Source organism: Pediculus humanus, genomic scaffold (genome assembly GCF_000006295.1).
Source record: "Pediculus humanus corporis 1103172108290 genomic scaffold, whole genome shotgun sequence".
Classification (NCBI taxonomy): Eukaryota; Metazoa; Arthropoda; class Insecta; order Psocodea; family Pediculidae; genus Pediculus; species Pediculus humanus.
Genome location: NW_002987859.1, coordinates 1,379,702 through 1,398,088, shown reverse-complemented (window position 1 = coordinate 1,398,088; position 18,387 = coordinate 1,379,702). Strand labels below are relative to the sequence as shown.

The 18,387-nt window shown below is 30.1% G+C and overlaps 1 protein-coding gene across 1 annotated transcript; it reads left to right on the top strand.

Annotated features, from left to right (window-relative positions):
• Positions 1–2,492: 2,492 nt before the first annotated feature.
• Phum_PHUM540630 (uncharacterized protein) lies at positions 2,493–2,762 on the top strand (the record flags this gene model as incomplete). The annotated part of the gene is made up of 2 exons (XM_002431643.1): positions 2,493–2,552; positions 2,637–2,762. 2 exons carry the CDS (start codon positions 2,493–2,495, stop codon positions 2,760–2,762), a joined length of 186 nt encoding a protein of 61 aa, XP_002431688.1.
• Between the last annotated feature and the right edge of the window lie 15,625 nt (positions 2,763–18,387).

Genomic DNA, 18,387 nt, shown 5'->3' with positions numbered 1-18,387 from the left:
ACACGCACACGTATCAAAATAAGATTTTTTTTTTTTTACGATGAAAGAAAATTTAAAAGGAGTGGCTAGACGACGTCCTTCCCACCTACACGCTCATTCATTAGCCTTCAATTAACACCTACCAAACGAGGAGGAATACCATCCATTTTCTTTCTTTTTCTTTTTCTTTTTTCCGAGAGAATACCAAAAAAAAAAAAAAAAAAAAAAAGTATATTTTTCGTCGTCGTTCCACGACCTGAATAATATATATATATATATATATATAAAATTTCCCTCCCACTTGACACCCCCACATTTGTGTGTGATTTCGCGTCACAAACATGTCCGGAGTTTTAAATAAGTAATAAATTGCGTTGCGAGAGAGATTCTTTTATTTATTTATTTATTTATTTGTCGTTCGTCACGTTGCCCAACGTTCGTCCGAAACCGATTCGAAAAACGTAAAATTTTTTTTATATACGTATGCGCGGGAGTGATGAAATTCGTGCGAGGGCAACGAGTCGACGACAATGACGTCACACGCGGTTTTCCCTTTTTTTTTTTTTGGTTAACGATCCGCTGGATCCGAATTTTTTTTTGTTTTTCACCGCACGAGCGAAATGAAAAAAAAAAAAAAAATTCTCACAGATGATCCGTGACGAGAATAAACCACCATAGAGTAGGAAAAAAAAAAATTTTAACACCCTCTATGGTTTTTTTTTTTTTTTTAATTTAAAATTTTTGCTGCTCTAATTGTAATGTTACTTACTCGTTTTGAAAAATACAAGTTTTTCTTGTCTAATTATTAAATTATTATTATATTACGTGTTTGTTGTTTGGTTAACGGTTTTTCTCTCTCTTTCTCTCTTTTTTTTATCACTTTTAGACGAGGGGGGCGGGGGGAAAAGTTTTATTTTGTCGAATTTAGTTTTTATTATTAAATTTGGCGTTAAGCCGAATCGTCTAATTTTTTTTTTTTTTTTTTTTATTTGTCTAAACGTAGCAATTTTGTACTGACTCGCTCAAATGCTCCGAGACAAAATTTTTTTTGTAAAATTTTTATTCGTCCGGTTATTTTATGGGTTGCAAACGACTATAATTGTAATGATCGCGACGATTCAACGCCCCCCCCCCGCGCGTAAAAGTTTTTCCAGCCAAGGAAGGGGAAAACGAAAAAAAAAAACAAAAATTAAAGCCGGAGGAAAGTTTTTTAAATGTTTAAAAAACCAAAACAAAAACAATAAACAATAACGACAATTATCATTATCATTATCATTATTATCATTATTATCATTATTATTATTATTATTATTATTATTATTATTATTATCATCATTATTATTATTATTATTATATAATTATTGAAAATATTTAATTGTTTGCCTTATGAATGACGTAATTACGCGACGATTTGGTTTCTGAAACGAAATAAATGAAATAATTTTTTTTTTTACGACGTGAAAAAAAAGAATAAGGAAATGAATAGGAGAGAGAGAGAGAGTGAGTGAGAGAGATAGGTAGATAGATAGAGAGAGAGAGAAAGAGAAAGACAGAAAGAGGAAAAGAGAGAGAGAGAGAGAATAAAAAAAAACAAAACTTTACGCGAAAACTTTTTTTATTTATTTTTATTTATTTATTTTATTTAATTTTATTTTTAACCGTTAAATTCGTTTTGTTTTTTTTTTTTTTTTTTTTTTTTTTTTGAGAAAAAGAAAAAAGCGGAAAAGGAAACGCGTTTCAAAGGGAATCATAAGTTTTTCAATTTTATAAGTCAATTATAAACTTTTAACCGGAAAAGTTTTTTTTTTTCTTTTTTCTTTTTGGCATTAACGTTTCCCTTTCGAAAATATCACGTCGAAATGGGGTGCGGGGGTAGAGGAGGAGGAGGGAAAAACAAAAACGGAAAAAAAAAAGTTTGTGATTTTTCTTCTTCTTGTTCTTTTAAAATTTTTTTTTTTTTTCCCGAAAGCTGGAAAAGTTGAAGAAGTTGAAAAAATTTCCAAAAGGAAACAAATTCGAATTTTTTTTTTTTTGTTTCGCGCTTTTTTTTTTTTTTTATTATTTTCCAACGCGATTATACAGTTATTATTATGATTCAAATGTTTTTTTTTTTTTTTTTTATTTTTTTTTTAAAGTTGTAAACATGTTTTTAAAAAAAATATTAACTTAATTTCATAATTAAATTGTTAAATTTTAACGGTTTTTTTTTTTTTTGGAAGTATAATAATTTTTTTTTTTTTTAAATTACGGCGCAAAAAAATTGTTACCGCGGTTTTTTTTTTTTATTTAAAAAAAAAAAAAATTTAATACGAATTTGATATTTAATATCATTATCATTATTATTATTATTTTGTTTCACTTCGTTTTAAATGCAAATTTATTACTTAATTTTTGCTTAAACTAACTAACATGTAATTAGGTATATTTTCTTTTGAAAAAAAAAAAAAAACCGACGATTATGACGACGATGACGATGACGATGACGACAACAAACGCGGCGTGAATGATCACGAATGTTAAGCATAAAGTTTTATTCCATTTTCGATTTTCCAGTGGCGAAAATCAGGAGAGAGGTAAAAAGGGAAAAACGATTTGATTTTCCATAGGGAATTTGTTTTCTCTCTCTTTCGAATCGTGATAATTTCTCTATGGTAAAGGTGTCGTACGTTGAAAACGATCGTTTTTCCGTTACGGACGAACAAGAAAAAGAAGAAGAAGAAAACGGGTTGATAAAACTGTCAATGAACTCGAGACATTTGAATGAACGGACACAAACATCTTAATTCGCGGTAAACCACTTGACCGAGTCACACACGTGGTACCTCTTTTTTTGTTTGTTCGTTTGTTTGTTTGTTTGTCTGTTGATTTTTATTTTTTTATTTTGCTTATTTTTTGCCCCTCCGAACATTTTATCATCTTTCTTTTCATTTTGTCTTTTGTTGTTATCAGCAATGTAGTTTTTTAATTCACGGTGTCATCGTGAGATTATGATCGTGTTGTATGTGTGTGTGTGTGTGTCACTCACGATCGTGACCGAAACAAAAGGACATTTTAGTCGTTTAATTTTATTTTCGGTTTTTTTTTTTTTTTCAAGTTTATCGGGGGGGGCTTTTCCGTTCATCAAGATATTAATAAAAAAAAAAACTGGACGGTGTAACTGAACCGTGAACGCGCATGTGTGTGTGCGTATGCGTGTGCGTGCGTTTGTAGTTTTTTTTTTTTTTTTAAATGGCCGATTTTTATCATCCCGAATCCGTTTTTAATTTGATTTCTGGTTTTGTGTATATTTTCCACCTACGCAAATCAACTTTTGCCAACACACACACAGACACGTTGAACCGAATTATTATTATTATCATTCGCGTGCTTTAAAAAAAAATAAATAAACAAAATAACCGTTAATGTAAGTGATGCCAACATTGTAAAGCTTATTTTTTAACGTTTTCCCTCCCCCCAACATTAAAAAAAGGAAGAAAAAGAGAAAGAGAACAGTAAAAACATTCGTGTCGCGGTAATAAAAAATGGCGGATGAAAAAAAAAAAACGAAAAACAAAAATAAATATTTACGCTACATACCTACCAAAATCAGGTACAATAAAAAAAAAAAAATAATAATAATAATTTTTAGCCGGTTAAATTGATTGACCTCCATCAGGTGAATTCTTCTAGGGCGGCGGCGGTACTTAATTGGTTTTTCTAGTGACAAGTGGAATTTTACGATCTGCCATTAAAAATATTGTTGATGACGAGGACACGTCAAACGATTAAAAATTAATAATAATAATAATAATAATGATAATAATGATAATGATAATAAAAAAAGAAGAAGAAAAAAAATTAACTTGATTATGATGACTGCTTTGACAACGAAACGTCAATCAGTCAGTATATGTAAAAACGAGAACGTAGGAAACTTAATCCGATAATCACGTCTAGTAAAAAAAAAAAAACCTGAATGTCCATCAATGACCAATATTAGACGGGGAGGGGGAGTGGGAATGGGAGAAGGGGAAAGGGCACGGGACACGAGGTATTTGTTTTTTTTCTCTCTCTCTCTCTTTCTCTCGATGAACGGTGGGAGTTGTATTGAATCGTTCAAATCGTGAAATGATTTTTTTTTTTTTTACAACGAGGTTTGTTGTTTATTTATTCTATGATCGACTCTCTCTCTCTCGAAAAAAAAAATCATAGAGTATCCAAGTTCGATAGATGGAATGAATGCGAATTTTTTTTTTTTTTTTTTTTTTTTTACGAAGGACTTAAAAAGGCGAGCGTGACAGTTTCGTTGTTATTTACATTCAGGTACGACGTGAATGTGTCACGCGACAGCTCCACACACACATATTTCGAACGGGTGACATTTGCGCGTTTCTTTAAAAAATTTTATCTCTGATCGTGTCTGCCGAGCGAGGAGTGTGTTTGTTTGTTTGTTTGTTTTTCATTATAAATCCATTTACAAGTGAATCGATTACAATTTTTTTTTTTTAAACAAAAGTACTCGTGTCAATTATTGGGTACCTGTCATTCTGTCAAAAAAAAATAAAAAAATTTTTTTTTTTACTGCCAAATATTCTAGAAAAACTCTTTAATAATTAATTACTTTTAAAAATATTTAATACCTCCATCTTTTTTTTTCTACACACACACTCACACACAAATAATAATTATTATGTTTTATCGAATATCAAATAATGTTGGCATTGTGGTCTACGGGTAGAAATGCAAGGTAGTAGTAGTTGATTGCATTTTTAGTCGTGGAAGCAGTGGTCTCTCTCTCTCTCTCTCTCTCTTTCTCTCGCTACTTGGTTAGATAGTAGTCAAGGCCTTTTTGTAAATAAAAATAAATAAACACGCGATAGAATGTTTAAATTTTTTTTCTAAATTATAAATAAAATCGATAAGATCGATAAATCGAATTTCCAGAAAAACGAATAAAATTTTTTCTTTTTCTCCTTTTTCTTCAAAAAGTTGAAGAAAAAGAAAGAAAGAAAGAAAGAAAAATAGGAAAAAATGATGGTGAAAATTTTTCGAACGTTATGAAGTCATTATTAATATAAAATTTAATTTAAATGCGTGCGAACGGATTTTTTTCAATTCACGCAGTTTGAATCACGGAGTAATAAATCATAATTTTTGGAGAAATTTTTTTGCGTGTGTTTAGCTTATCGATGACGTACATGCGTGTGCGTGCGTGCGTGTGTTTCGCGTTCACATGACGTGACGAACTCTGTCGTTAATTGAAAATCGATCAAACTTTAAAATTAATCGTCGTTATCATTCTCGCGATCGTCATCATCATCATCATCATCATCACGAATATTATTATTATTATTATTATTATTATTATTATTATTATTATTATTAGTATTATTATTAGTATTATTATTATTCATTGCATTTTTTAGGTGTTGGAAAAAAAATTATAACGAACGGTAAAAATTTGGTATTTACAAATCGTTTTCACTTGTCAAACTATTAAGTTTTTCACTCGATTTTTTTTTTTTAAATTTCGTATTAATCATTTTTTGTTGTTGTTATTATCATTATCATTATTATTATTATCATCATCATCGTGGAAAATGATGATAATTTGAAGTTATTACGAATGATGCGTGCGTTTTTTTTTTTTTTCGCGGTTATGAATTGGGTGAGAAAGCGCCAAATAATTGCAGAAGATGATGATTATGAAGTGACATCTTCTGCATAAATCATTTTCATCGTACGTTCGTTTGTCCGTCTGTTTGTTTGTCCGTCTGTCTGTCTGTTTGTCTGTCTGTTGGTCGGTCACGTTTATGGCGCTTTGAAATCGTTATGAGAATTTATTTTTGTTCTCCTTTTTTTTTTTCCCCCTTTTTACATCTGTCTCTCTCTTTCTCTTTCTTTCTCTCTTTTTCTCTCTCTCTTTTTCTTTCTCTCTTTTTCCCTCTCTCTCTTTCTCTCTTTCTTTCTATTCTTTTCTTCGTTTTTTTTTTCTCTTATTGTTGTTTTTCTTCTTTTTTGTCTATGCATTCGAATAAATCTTACATTATCATTTTTATTCTTTTGTCAATCTCACATGGTTGTGTGGTGTGTTTGTTTGGCACAACAACTGATTATTGAATCGTACCACGGATGATTATTATCATTCTTTTGATTATTATTATTATTATTATTATTATTATTATTATTATTATTATTGCGTAAGTTTTTCGAACGAAAGAAGTTGGTGGTTGATGATGGATTGTGATATTTCGTTGAGTGTTTGGAAATTGATGGAAAAAAATTTTTTTTCCTGCCGTATTGACCGGAAATGATTTTTTCCCCCTTCTCCCTTTTTCTTCTCTGATATTACGTCTGCAAATTTTTCTTCAACCGAAATTTCTAGAAAATATCAAAAAATTAATTCTGGTCTCTCACAATAGCAAAAAAAAAAAAAAAAATTCCCCACGAAACTGTTTTATTCTATTTTTTTTTTTTTTTATGAAGGGAACAAAAAACTGTCATTTTAACCTTTTGACCTTAATCCTGATAATCTACGCGATCGGAGAGGGATGAAAATTTATCATTATTATTATTATTAGTATTAGTATTTTTTTTTCTTTTTTTAAACTTTTTCTCCATTCAAAACGCATAAAAACTATTAATAAAAATGAATGATAATAATAATAATGACGACGAGGACGACGACGATGTCGATGATGATGATGATGATGATGATAATAATAATAAGTTTTTGATTAATTTTTATTACTTAATATTTTTCAACGTTTACATGAAAGACGCGAAGACGTGTACGTTCGTACGCCCATAAAAAGTGGCAGAAGAAACAAACTTATCAGATCGTGACGTAAATTTAAAAAAAAAGATGATTTGAATAATCCGCATCCTCCTCCTCCTCCTCCCACACACTCTTTAATTAAATGACAAATAAATAAATTAAAACTCGTTGAATTTTAATAAATATCGCCATGTTTATTATCGCGTATATCGTCACCGTCGTCGTCGTCGTCGTCGCCGTCGCCATTCTCTCACGGTCACCAACATCATCGGTAAATCATTTTTTTTTTTAGTCATAATTAACCCTCGTTTATAAATAAAAGTCGCGGTTTCTCCTCCGTCCCTTCCCCCTTCCCCTCCCCCCGTGACAAACGAATTTTTCTAATAAATATTTGTAAATCGAATTTTAGTAATGATAATGATAATGATAATAAAATTAACAAACAACTTTTTTAACGTGCATGAAGGTTGACAGGAATAAAAAGTTTTCTTTTTTTTTTTTTTTTTTTTTTTCTTTTTCCAGTTTTCCATGACGTGTTTGTGCAATACGGTTTTTTTTTCTCCATTCGGGTGTGAAAATATTAGCGCTGCTGAAAAAAAAAAAAATAAGATGACGTATCGAACCGTGATAAATTTTAACGCGTAATTAAATTAATTAATTTACGCGCGTAATAAATTATTACGCGTGGAAAAAATTTAAAACCTTAAAATTGCTCCCCCTACGCTGATTCGAACGGATTTTGACGAAATTATGATTTTTACGCCGCGTTTTTTTTTTTTTTTATAAATAATTTGATGACGTGAGGTATTTAAAATTACGCGCGTAATTTTTAGAAATTTTTCCATTAAAAAAAAAACAAAAGTTGAAAAGTACGCGGAAAAGTTTCGATCGATCGATTCCGGTCGTTTTCCTTCAATGATTTTGACTTGAATTTTTTTTTTGAATCGGTTAATGATGTCTTTCTCGTTGTCGAAATTTTTTAAACAGGTTCGTGGGGTTCAGGTACGACTCGCGTCGAAAACATATGCCTAAACAAAGTTTGAGAAACGAACACGGAGTTTGAGAAAATCGGTTTCTTTTTAATTTTTTTTTTCCCCTTCGGTTCGGTGCAAAAAGTTTTTTTTTTTCTTTTTTCAATTTCAACAAACAATGTCTTTCTCTCTCTCTCTCTCTCTCTTTCTCAAAAAAAAAAACCCCTTTTTTGCGAAGTTTTGAAACATTTCGTGAGGTTTTAAAACTTTGAATTAAAAAAATAAGAAAAACATTTAAATCGAACGACAAACCTTTTTGCGGAAAATACAGATCGCGAACGTATCGCGTCCGGAGGTGAATTTAAAGGTTTCGATATGCTTCGGGGGGGGGGAAGGAAGATTTTAAAGGTTGTTAATTCCACGACAGAAACGATCGTGTACGCAGAAAAATAAAAAAAAAAAAAGAATCCCCGTAAAATATTAAACTATTTAAATAAACCATGTTGTTTGACGTAAACGGTAACAAGTCGTGACGTCAATCGCATTTATCTTTTAGGCAAACGTTTGTCGAAGATTGTCGGACCGGATACCACCACCACCACCATCGAGACAAAATGTTTGTCCGTTACGTTCGTTTACCCGAAAAAAAAACTAAAACTAAAAGTAAAACGCAATAATTTTTCGCGTGAAAATTTTTTTTTTTTTTTTTTTATAACGACAACGCCAAACGACATTAATCAATAAATAATCGATAAAATTACGAAACGCGCGACGTAAACCACTCGATAATTTTTTTTTTTTTTTAAATTAAGAAAAAAAATTTTTTTTAAAGGGAAAATTTATATCGATTGTTGCCATCGACGTCATCATCGATCGACATAAAACAACACACAAACAAACACCTACCTTTACTACTACAACTACAACTACTACTACTACGTTTACTTTGCCTCCTTTTTCTGGAAGCAAAAGCAAAGGCAAAAAAAAAAAAAAAAAAAATTTAAAGCAAGTTAAAACAAATTTACATAACATTAAAAATTATGAAATAACGCCTACAACAACGGATTACGCACGCACACGCACACGCACTCACGCACGCACATGGTACACACACACACACACACACTCACAGTAGCTGATTTTGACAGATTTTTAGATTTAATAAATTAGATAAGACAATCAATCGTTATTGAAGGATTTTCTAGAATTTAAATTATTATAGGCAACGCCCAATTACACCAAGTAAATATTTTTTTAAAAATAAAATTCGTTGAAATTTTCGACGTCGTTTTTTCATTCTCCAGACCAGATTTTCAAATACTTCTGGAAGGAAACCGTGTCGGAAAAAAAAACGCAAACAAACGCGTGCGTTTTTTTTCCATCTCATTCGATATAGATTCTGTATTTGTTTTATTTACTTTTTTTTCGTTTCACGCGGTCAACAGGATTTTTTTTAATGTCACGTGTGAGAATAGCATAGGAATGTTAACCGGAAGTGACGACGAATAAAATTTTTTTTTTTTTTGTAATGCAGTAAATTGTTTTGTTCGCGAAGGAAATTTTTTTAAAACGCACCAAAACAAAACAACCAATGATTTGAAATTGTGGGGGGAGGGAAAAACTATATTTATCACGTGGTATCCGTTCATGATTGATCGAGTAAAAATTATCTGCGATCCATTCAATGTTTTATGTTTTTTTTCTTTGATAAAGTGGGCCCGCAAGGTTGTAGAGTATTAAATGATTTAATTGAAATCCGAAAAAAAAAAAAAGTGATGGGAGAGTAGGAAAACTTTTTTTTTTTTTTTTGGCAATTCGTGACGCGACGATGGTACCACCCTCGCGACTATTCAATTTCCCGATTCATTCCAGTACAAAAATATAAAAACGATGTGACACGAATAAAGAATTTTTATAGAGGAGGAAGAGAGAGTGACATAGATACCTTTTTAAAAACGTGGGAGTCGGCAACGAGTTTTTCCTCATCAACGCGTTAATCACACAGCATCCCACAACACAACAACCCGTTTGTTTCATGTTTTTTTTTTTTTTCTTCTGTTTTATTCTCCTCATTTACGTTACAAAAAAAAAAAAAAAAAAAAAGTATCCGTGGACATTTTCACCCGTGTTACAAAAAAAAAAAAAAAAAATTTTTTTTTTTTTCCTGTTTATTATTTGATTTATTACCTGCGGTAGCCACCTGCGTCCGACATCTTGTTCTCACCTTCATTTCCACATCTATCACGTATAAAACAAACGCGAAGTGATAATTATTCGCCTGCAGATTTTACCGTTTGGCAAGGCTGTTTGTTTGTTTGTTTGTTTATTTCGAATGAAGCGAATGATTCGAATGACATAATATATATCTATCTATCTGTAATTTGTCTGCTTTCCTAATCCCCCCTTCCCCGTCATCACCATCACCACCACCCGAATCGCTTCGAGCAACGCGTGTGTGCGTTCGTGCCTTCGGGGGGCTGTATTAATTTTTTTCATTCACGTCGTACTCCTTTCCTCGCTCGCGTTTTAACGCTTCCGTTCCAATTTATGAAATTATTAATAAAAACAAATTTATTTATTTATTTATTAATTATTATCATTATTTTTTTTTTCTTTCTAGAGTTCGAACGTGAAATGAATGGAATCGAAGCCGAAGGAGAAATTCATGTAAGTTTTTTTTTTCATTTTTTTTTTCTTTTTTTGACTTCGGGGTAAGGAGGGATGTGTGAATGTGTGTGTGTGTGTGCGAAAACCACCGAGAGAGAAAGAGAGAGAGAGAGAGAGAAAGAGTCCGAGTTAGTTTTGTTAATACTTCTTCATGAATGACTTCACTCAAATATGTGACAGCGCACTTAAAAAAAAACGTGTAAAAAAGGTTTTTTTTTTTTTTTTGCCCTGAAACGTTTCCATTTTTTTTTTTTTTTAAACCAATCGAAAGTCGTATTTGATTGAAAATGACGTTTTACCCCCCGGGAGAAAAATTATTGAAAGGTAGAAAAGAATCTGGCACGCAATGAAAAATATTGCCAGGTGAAAAAAACTGGTACGAACGTAATTTTTTAATTTTTTTTTTTTTTTACGTTATTAACTCTTTCGTACGTATTATAAATTAAATATCTTATTTATTATTTTTTTTTTCGATTATTGATTTATTGATTATTTTTTTTTTACAAATAGGAAAATATTATTATTTAATGTTTCGGTAGAAATATTTGGATTTATATTAATAATAATAATGATAATTTGTTTGCGGTTAAAAAATTTATATAAAAAAAAAAAAAAAAAAAAAACTCGCTCGGTGCTACCTGTTGTTGTTGTTGTTACTCATTTTATTAACTTTTTCTTGCTATAATTTATTTATTAATTTTTTAATTGAAGTCACTTTTATATTGATAAAACTATTATTATTATTATTATTATTATTATTATTATTATTATTATTATTATTATTATTATTATTATTATTATTATTATTATTATTATTATTATTATTATTATTACTCGATCGAGGAGGGTTTTTTTTCTCATTTTGATTTTTTTATAATCATCAATTCGTACGCGGTGGTGGTGGTGAGTAAAATTTAAAACCCTTTGTCGTAATTTTTTTTTTTTTTCCAATTAAAAGTCAAAAATTTAGTCACTTCGGGAAGTTTCGTCATCGATCGTCATCGATCGGCGACGACGGGTATCATTATCATAATGAGAGGAACAAAAAAAAAAAATATATATATATCTTGAGGGTCCTAAAACAAAAAAACAAAAAAAAAAAAAAAAGAGTAAATTTTTAAGGTACTAAAAAAATTACAATAATTTTAGGAGGAAGAAGAAGAAAAAGGAAAAAAGGGGGAAGGGAGAGAAGGGGATCAGTACATGATCCCTGGGGGTATTTAGATTTTAATCTTTAAGTAAAAAATAATATTTTCAAAATGCTGAGTTTTTTTAAAAATAATTTTATTTGGGGCTCGTTTTCTTATTTTTCGAATCGTTTTTTTTTTCTTGTCTTTTTGCGTTTTTTCTTCTACTCGTAAATACTACCCGTAAAACTAAAAAAAAAAAAAAAAACGTTTTAGTCGCTCTTATTTACATTTTAATTGAAACAACATTAATTAGTTTTTTTTTTTTTTTTTTTTAGTTTTTGATTTTTCGAGACGATTAAAATACCTTTAAGGGTTCAGATTTTTAACGTGTCCACCCATTTATTAAATTTCTTTTTACTCTTATTTTTAATTCGCTCAACGTTAGAATTCGATTTCAACTTTATTCTCTCTCTCTCTCTCTTCCTCCCCCCTTCCAACCCCCCCCCCGAGTTTTGAAAGTCTGTCAAAAGAAAAAAAAAAAAAATTTCGAATATATATTACTTCCTATTTCTCACACAATGTAGGTGATCAAAACGATAAAAAAAAAATTAAAAAAAAAATTAATGACCGTTTTTCCTTCTCGCTAAGTAAGTAGTAGGTTTAAAATTATTATTACCATCGTAATAATAATAATTAGTATTAATAATAATAATTATTATTATTATTATCATAATCGCTGGAAAAAATAAAATAAAGAAAAAAAAATCAATATCGATCGATTTTATTAATTTTTTTTTTTTTTAAATTATCAATTAATGATTAATTTTTTTTTATTTCTCATTCTGGTACTCGACGTCTCGTCTCTCTCTCCTTTCAATTTTTTTTTTCAACCTACTCGCGAGATTTTAAATAAAATTTATTTATTTATTTATTTTTACATTGAAACGATTAAAAATCATATTTATACATATAAATTAATTTCCTCTTGCGTCGCCGCGAAAAAAAAAAAAAAATGTATATTAATATATGCAAAAAAAAAAAAAAAAGAAAACATTTGCCGCCAACCTTATTTATTTAACTTTGTTTAGTCGTTAACGTTCCCACGGATTTATTATTAATTATAAATTAGCAGAAGAAAATAAAAACGACAACAACAAACAACAAACAAAACGACGACGAGGAACGCCACTGAAAAGATGAAAAAAACTTTTTTTTAATGAATTTTTTTTTTTTTTTTTTTTTTTTCAGGAAGGAAAAACTTTTATTTATTACCCTTATTATTATTATTATTATTATTATTATTATTATTATTATTATTATTATTATTACTACCAACTGTCAAATGAGTTTTTTTTTTTTTATAAAATATAGATCGGGTAATGATAATAATAATTATTATGAAAAGAAAAAGAAGGAAAAAAAAAAAATTAGTGTTATTTGCCCTTGCGAAAGGCGACGATCATTTTGGAATTATCATTATTATTATCATTATTATTTTTTTTTTTTTTGTTTTTCCCTCGTAAATTTCGCAGATGATGTCTTTAATTAATTCTTTAATGAATTCATTAATAAATTATTATTATTATTATTATTAAATTTTTTTTTTAATTGCGACGTCGCATATTCGAAAGTTCGACATTCGTTTAAGCGAAAAAGTTTTTTTTTTTTTTTTTTTCGAAAGGGATGCGAATGAGGAAGCGAAAGGAGAACGAGAAGGTGCGGATTCAACGATAAAATTTATTTATTTATTTCCGGAAAACGTATAGAATTCGAATTTTCCTTTTTTTTCTCTAACATAAACCGAATCGTTTTGACATTTTCAAAAAATGATACCTTAAATTCACGATATCGTTTCGATTAGTTAGTTTTATTATTATTATTATTATTATTATTATTATTATCATTATTATTATCATTATTATTATTATTATTATTATTATTATCATCATTATTATTATCATTATTATTATTATTGTTGTTGTTGTTGTTGTTGTTGTTGTTGTTGTTATCATTATAGTTATTAATGACTTCTCAGCATCAGTTATTATCAGATGAAACGTTTGTTTGTTTTTTTTTTATCTAATTTTTTTTTTTAATATTGGTATGGATTACTACGGAGAGTAAACGGGCATGACATTAACTCCACATTATCTCCACATTATCGGTTCGTTTAAAAATACCTAATTTACATTTCAGGTTTGATATACGTCGCTCGCGAATAGATACGAAAACTTAATATCATTAAACGTATAATTAATTAATTAATTATTGTCCGGGTAAAAATGAGTTTAATTGACGACGACCGCGTTTTTTTTTTTTTTTTTTTTTTTTGTACCTTATCGCGGCTTTTGGCGGGAAACGAAAAGTTTTGTAAAATTAAATTTTTCCTTTTTAAAGATGGCGAGTGTGCGTGAGTGCGAGTGTTTTGATTTTATAGTTTGAGGGTTGCTTTGTTATTTCCTTAATACGGCACTGAGATTGTATTTTTTTTAAAAACCATGTCCATGATGATCTCTCCACTCATGGGTAAATCATGCGTGACGACGAATGCTTCCAAACATTCGAAAAGAATTTTTTTTCACGTGAAAGTCAATTTGTCACACAACCGCGAAAAAGAGTACGAATTCAGGTTTAAGGCGTAGACAAAACGGAGAGGGGGGAACATGCAAACGGGAGTGTCTTTCCACCAAAAAAAAAAAAAAAAAAAAGGTGGTCGAGAGGCGGAGGAGAGAGATTTTGCCATTAGGAGAAAGGACACACAAAGTCCAATTAAGTTACGTTTGCAAATTGTTTATAATGTTCGATTTTACCTTTGAGTTATAATATTAACGACTACGAGAGATGAATGATACCCGGTAATTATCGGGTATTTGGCTACCGGGTTAGGTTGCAACCGAAAAACGAACGAACGAACGACGAACCAGTTTTTATTTTATAGACTTTAACCATAGATAATCCAAGGTTGGTTTAGACCCCCGCGCACGAAGCTCATCATCATCACCTGTGCCTGTTCAAATCTAAATTGATTTTTTGTGTTTTTATCATTATTATTATTATTATTATTATTATTATTATTATTATTTTTAATTTACATCAAATGAAAATTCCACCAGGAGAAGGTGGAACGCACCTTTTCTATAAAAAAAAAAAAAAACGAAATTGATTCTCGTGGGTTGTGCCGTAACTAAGGAGATCTAATGTCGTCTGACCTTGCAACTGTCACACACTTTGATTTACATTCCACCATTTTCTCCATCTCTCCTCTTGTTATTCTTTCCTCGCGCTAGTTAAATAGCTAAAAAAAAAAAAAAAAAAGCGTGGGCGTCTTTTCCAGTCGAATTCTGTAATAATATTTTTTCAGGTGAAAAAAAAAAAAAAAAACCCAAGTTGACCGCGGTTAACTGGAACAAGGGTGTGGTTTTTCGAGATTTGATAACGACGACTCGGAAAACGATTGATCGATTGTCGCTTACCGTTGTAAATAACGATACGATAGTAATTTTTCCTTGAGAGTTTAACTTAATTAGTAATAGCTACTAATTAGGGAAAAGAAACAGCGAAGAAGAAATAATAATAATAATAATAATAATAATAATTGCTAGAAAAATCGAGTAATTAAAAAAAAAAAAAAAACGTCCGAGGTCGGTCGGTTGTCCTATGTCAGAGGGTGGTCAGTCAAAAATTTTTATTACGGGTCGAAGAAATCTCAACTCTTGGTTGTTTCATCATTATCACTAATGACTCCTCTCTCTCTCTCTTTGTCTCTCTCGTCGAGTTAAAAAGAGATGATCGGTTGGTAAATTTTTATATATTTAAAAAACGTAATGATAATAATAATAATAATGAAAGAAAAAGGAAGTCGTGCAGATTATATAAAATGAGCTAAGCTTAACGCTTAAAAAGCAATTACGACGGTGAGAATCATCGGCGAGGGGGGAGGAGGAGAGTCAAACTTTGAAAAAAAAAGCCCCCCTCCACTCCTCAAAAAAAATTCGAAGAGGATTTCAATTCGTGGAAGAAACGTCGTCAAACAAACAAAAAAAACAAAAAGAAGAATATCATGTGCCAAAAAACAGATCAAAACAAACAAACAAACGGCGGAATTGTTTTTCCTTCTCTCTGTCTTTTCCTATTTCGCAACAGGAAAAAAATCATTCGTTCGTTCGCCGAATAATTTTGTGTAAGAGAGAGAGAGAGAGAGAGAGAGAGATGCGGAGTATTACCGAAATTATATTACCTACATCATCATCAAAACCTTAATTATCTTTGTACACGCAAAAAAAAAAAAAAAAAAGAAATGAGATTTCAGACAGGTTGGTACTCATGTCTCTTGGGGGGCACCACCACCACCGTGAGAAAAATCGCTCAGAGAGAGAGCAAAGTCTCCTCGTCGTTTATTTTATTCATTTTTATTTTTTTCCCCGGTTATCGCAATTATTTATCAAAGTCTGGTACTAATTTCAGGTAGAAAAAAAAAACTGTCTCTCTGTCAGTCATTTGATTCTTTAAAAAAAAAAAAAAACGGAAAATTCTAGAAAGAGAGAGTCGACATTTTTTTTTTTTGCTGAAACGAAAGATTTTGATTTGGTCCCCCAGTGCGATTAATGATGGCCTAAATTTTTTTAAAAATTTTTTTTCGCTTTAGATTTTCCGTTCGCGATTGATTTATCGTTTTATTACTATAATAAATAAAAAAGTAATAATAATAATAATGATAAAAACAAATTGAAACGAAAGCAATAAGGAAAAAAAAAAATTAATTTAAATTGAGATGAGAGAGATAGAGAGAGAGGTAAAGGGACGGCACTGGAACTTAATTTCGTTCGAAAATAAATGAACACAGCACGCAGTTGAAGAATTCATTGACGCCATTTTGATTCCGTGTGAAACGATTCAACAATTTTTTTAAAACCGTTCTTCGTTGACAAGCAGCAGCAACAGCAACAGCAAGAGGAGTAGCAGAAATAATAAATAGAGGCGATAATAGAAATAAATAAGGAAATAATAGAGGCGAACGTAAAAAAAAAAAAATTACCTGCGAAGAAAATCCTTAGATAGAATAATTTGAAGAAATAAATTGAAGACAAGAATAATTTGAAAAAAAAATGGCGGGAAGAGAAAAGAACGTAACGAAACATATAAAGAAGCAGACGACAAACCAAAAAAAAAACTTTTTACGAAAATATGCGGATGAGAAAAGAAGAAAGAAAAATAATTTACGACAAAAACTACTACTAATATTACTACTACTCCTACTCTTGACTAAAAATCCATGCAAAGTTGAAGAATGAATAAAATTACACATAATAATAATAATAATAATAATGATAATTATTGAATGGAATTTAAAAAAAAAAAAAAAAACAAACAAACAAACAACAACAACCCACTTCGAAGGAAAAAAAAAAAAACTTGAAACGTTTTTTTTTTTTTTATTTAATAACAAACAAAGTTAATTTGGGTAATTTGGTAATTGCAATAATGGTAATTCGGTGGGTAGCATTTATGGCTAATGCACGAGGATTGCCAACATAACAAAACGAAGAATGGAAAATACACTCTTGGTATCGATCGAGTACGTGCTAATGAGTTAAACAAATTTAAAAAGTGTAAATTTTTTTCTTCTTCATTTTCTTTTTCTTTTTTTACGTCGTAATAATTGATGAGTAAAAGTTTTTTTTTTTTTTGAAAGTTTTGTGAAAGTCAAAAATGCAAAAAAAGAAAAAAGTTATGATTGACCACATAATCGTCGAGCAGAAGACGAATCGGTTATACATTTCGTTCGTAGTAAGAGGGGCGGAGAGAGGAGGAGAAGAGGAGGGGCGGGGAAAATTTCTCACAGTGATGGCAGAGACTTAAAAATTTTTTTTTTTTTGTTCATTTCTTTGAAACGATCGTTTTAAGAGACTTGAATTGTGCCGCATTCAATCAATTATTTCCTTTTTTTTTTTTTTTTTTTAAGCTTCCGAGAATCGGTGTCAGGTTTTTTTTTTTTTTTATTTAGTTGGTACCATCGTTAATAGAGCCCCGAAGCGCACAATTTTTTCTTTTTTATAAAATTGTTTTTAAATTTTGTCTGCGAATGCTGGGTGAGTGAGTGGGTGGGTGCATTTCGTCGGAAATTTGGGTTTGTTTCGTTTCGTGTCACCAGATTAAAAAGTAGTAGTCGTCGTGGTAGTATCACGTGACCAATTTTTTTTTTTTTAATTTTCGATAAACATTACTTATCGATGTTGTTTTGTTTTTGTTTTTTTTTTTTTTTTTTTTTCAAATTTCGGGTAAAATTGTTAATGTTTGTTTTTTTCTTTCTTCTTTTATTTTTGTTGCTTCAGATTTTTATGATTTCGTGAGGGTCATTCGATGTCTTACAGATACTACCGGAGGACAAGAACAAAAAAAAAAAAAAATGATATCTTTCAGTTTTTTTTTTTTTGTTTTCTAACGCCGAACTTTCCCGCACAAAGTTCAAGTAATTTCATTTCGAATACGAAAAGATATACGACAACAATAACAACAACAACAACAACAAGTTTTCTGATTGTTATTATTATTATTATTATTATTTGATGGAAGATTCGTTTCGTTTATTCGAGGTCGAAAGGTTAATTTTTTTAATTCCGGTGAAATAAATTTGCGGCGCTCCCTTCTTCTTCTTTTTTTTTTTTTTTTTTTTGTTTCTACCGGACATTTTTGTTTAAATACCGACCGAGATAAAAACAAAAAAAAAAAAATATTCGAGGGAAATAAACGCGCGAAGTTGAATAAAGCAGACGACAAATTTTCAATTTTTTTTTTCAAAATGGCGGATGACGCGTTTTGTTTATTTATTTATTTCAAACGTTTCAACGTTTTTCAAGTAAATAATTAATTAATTAATTAATTA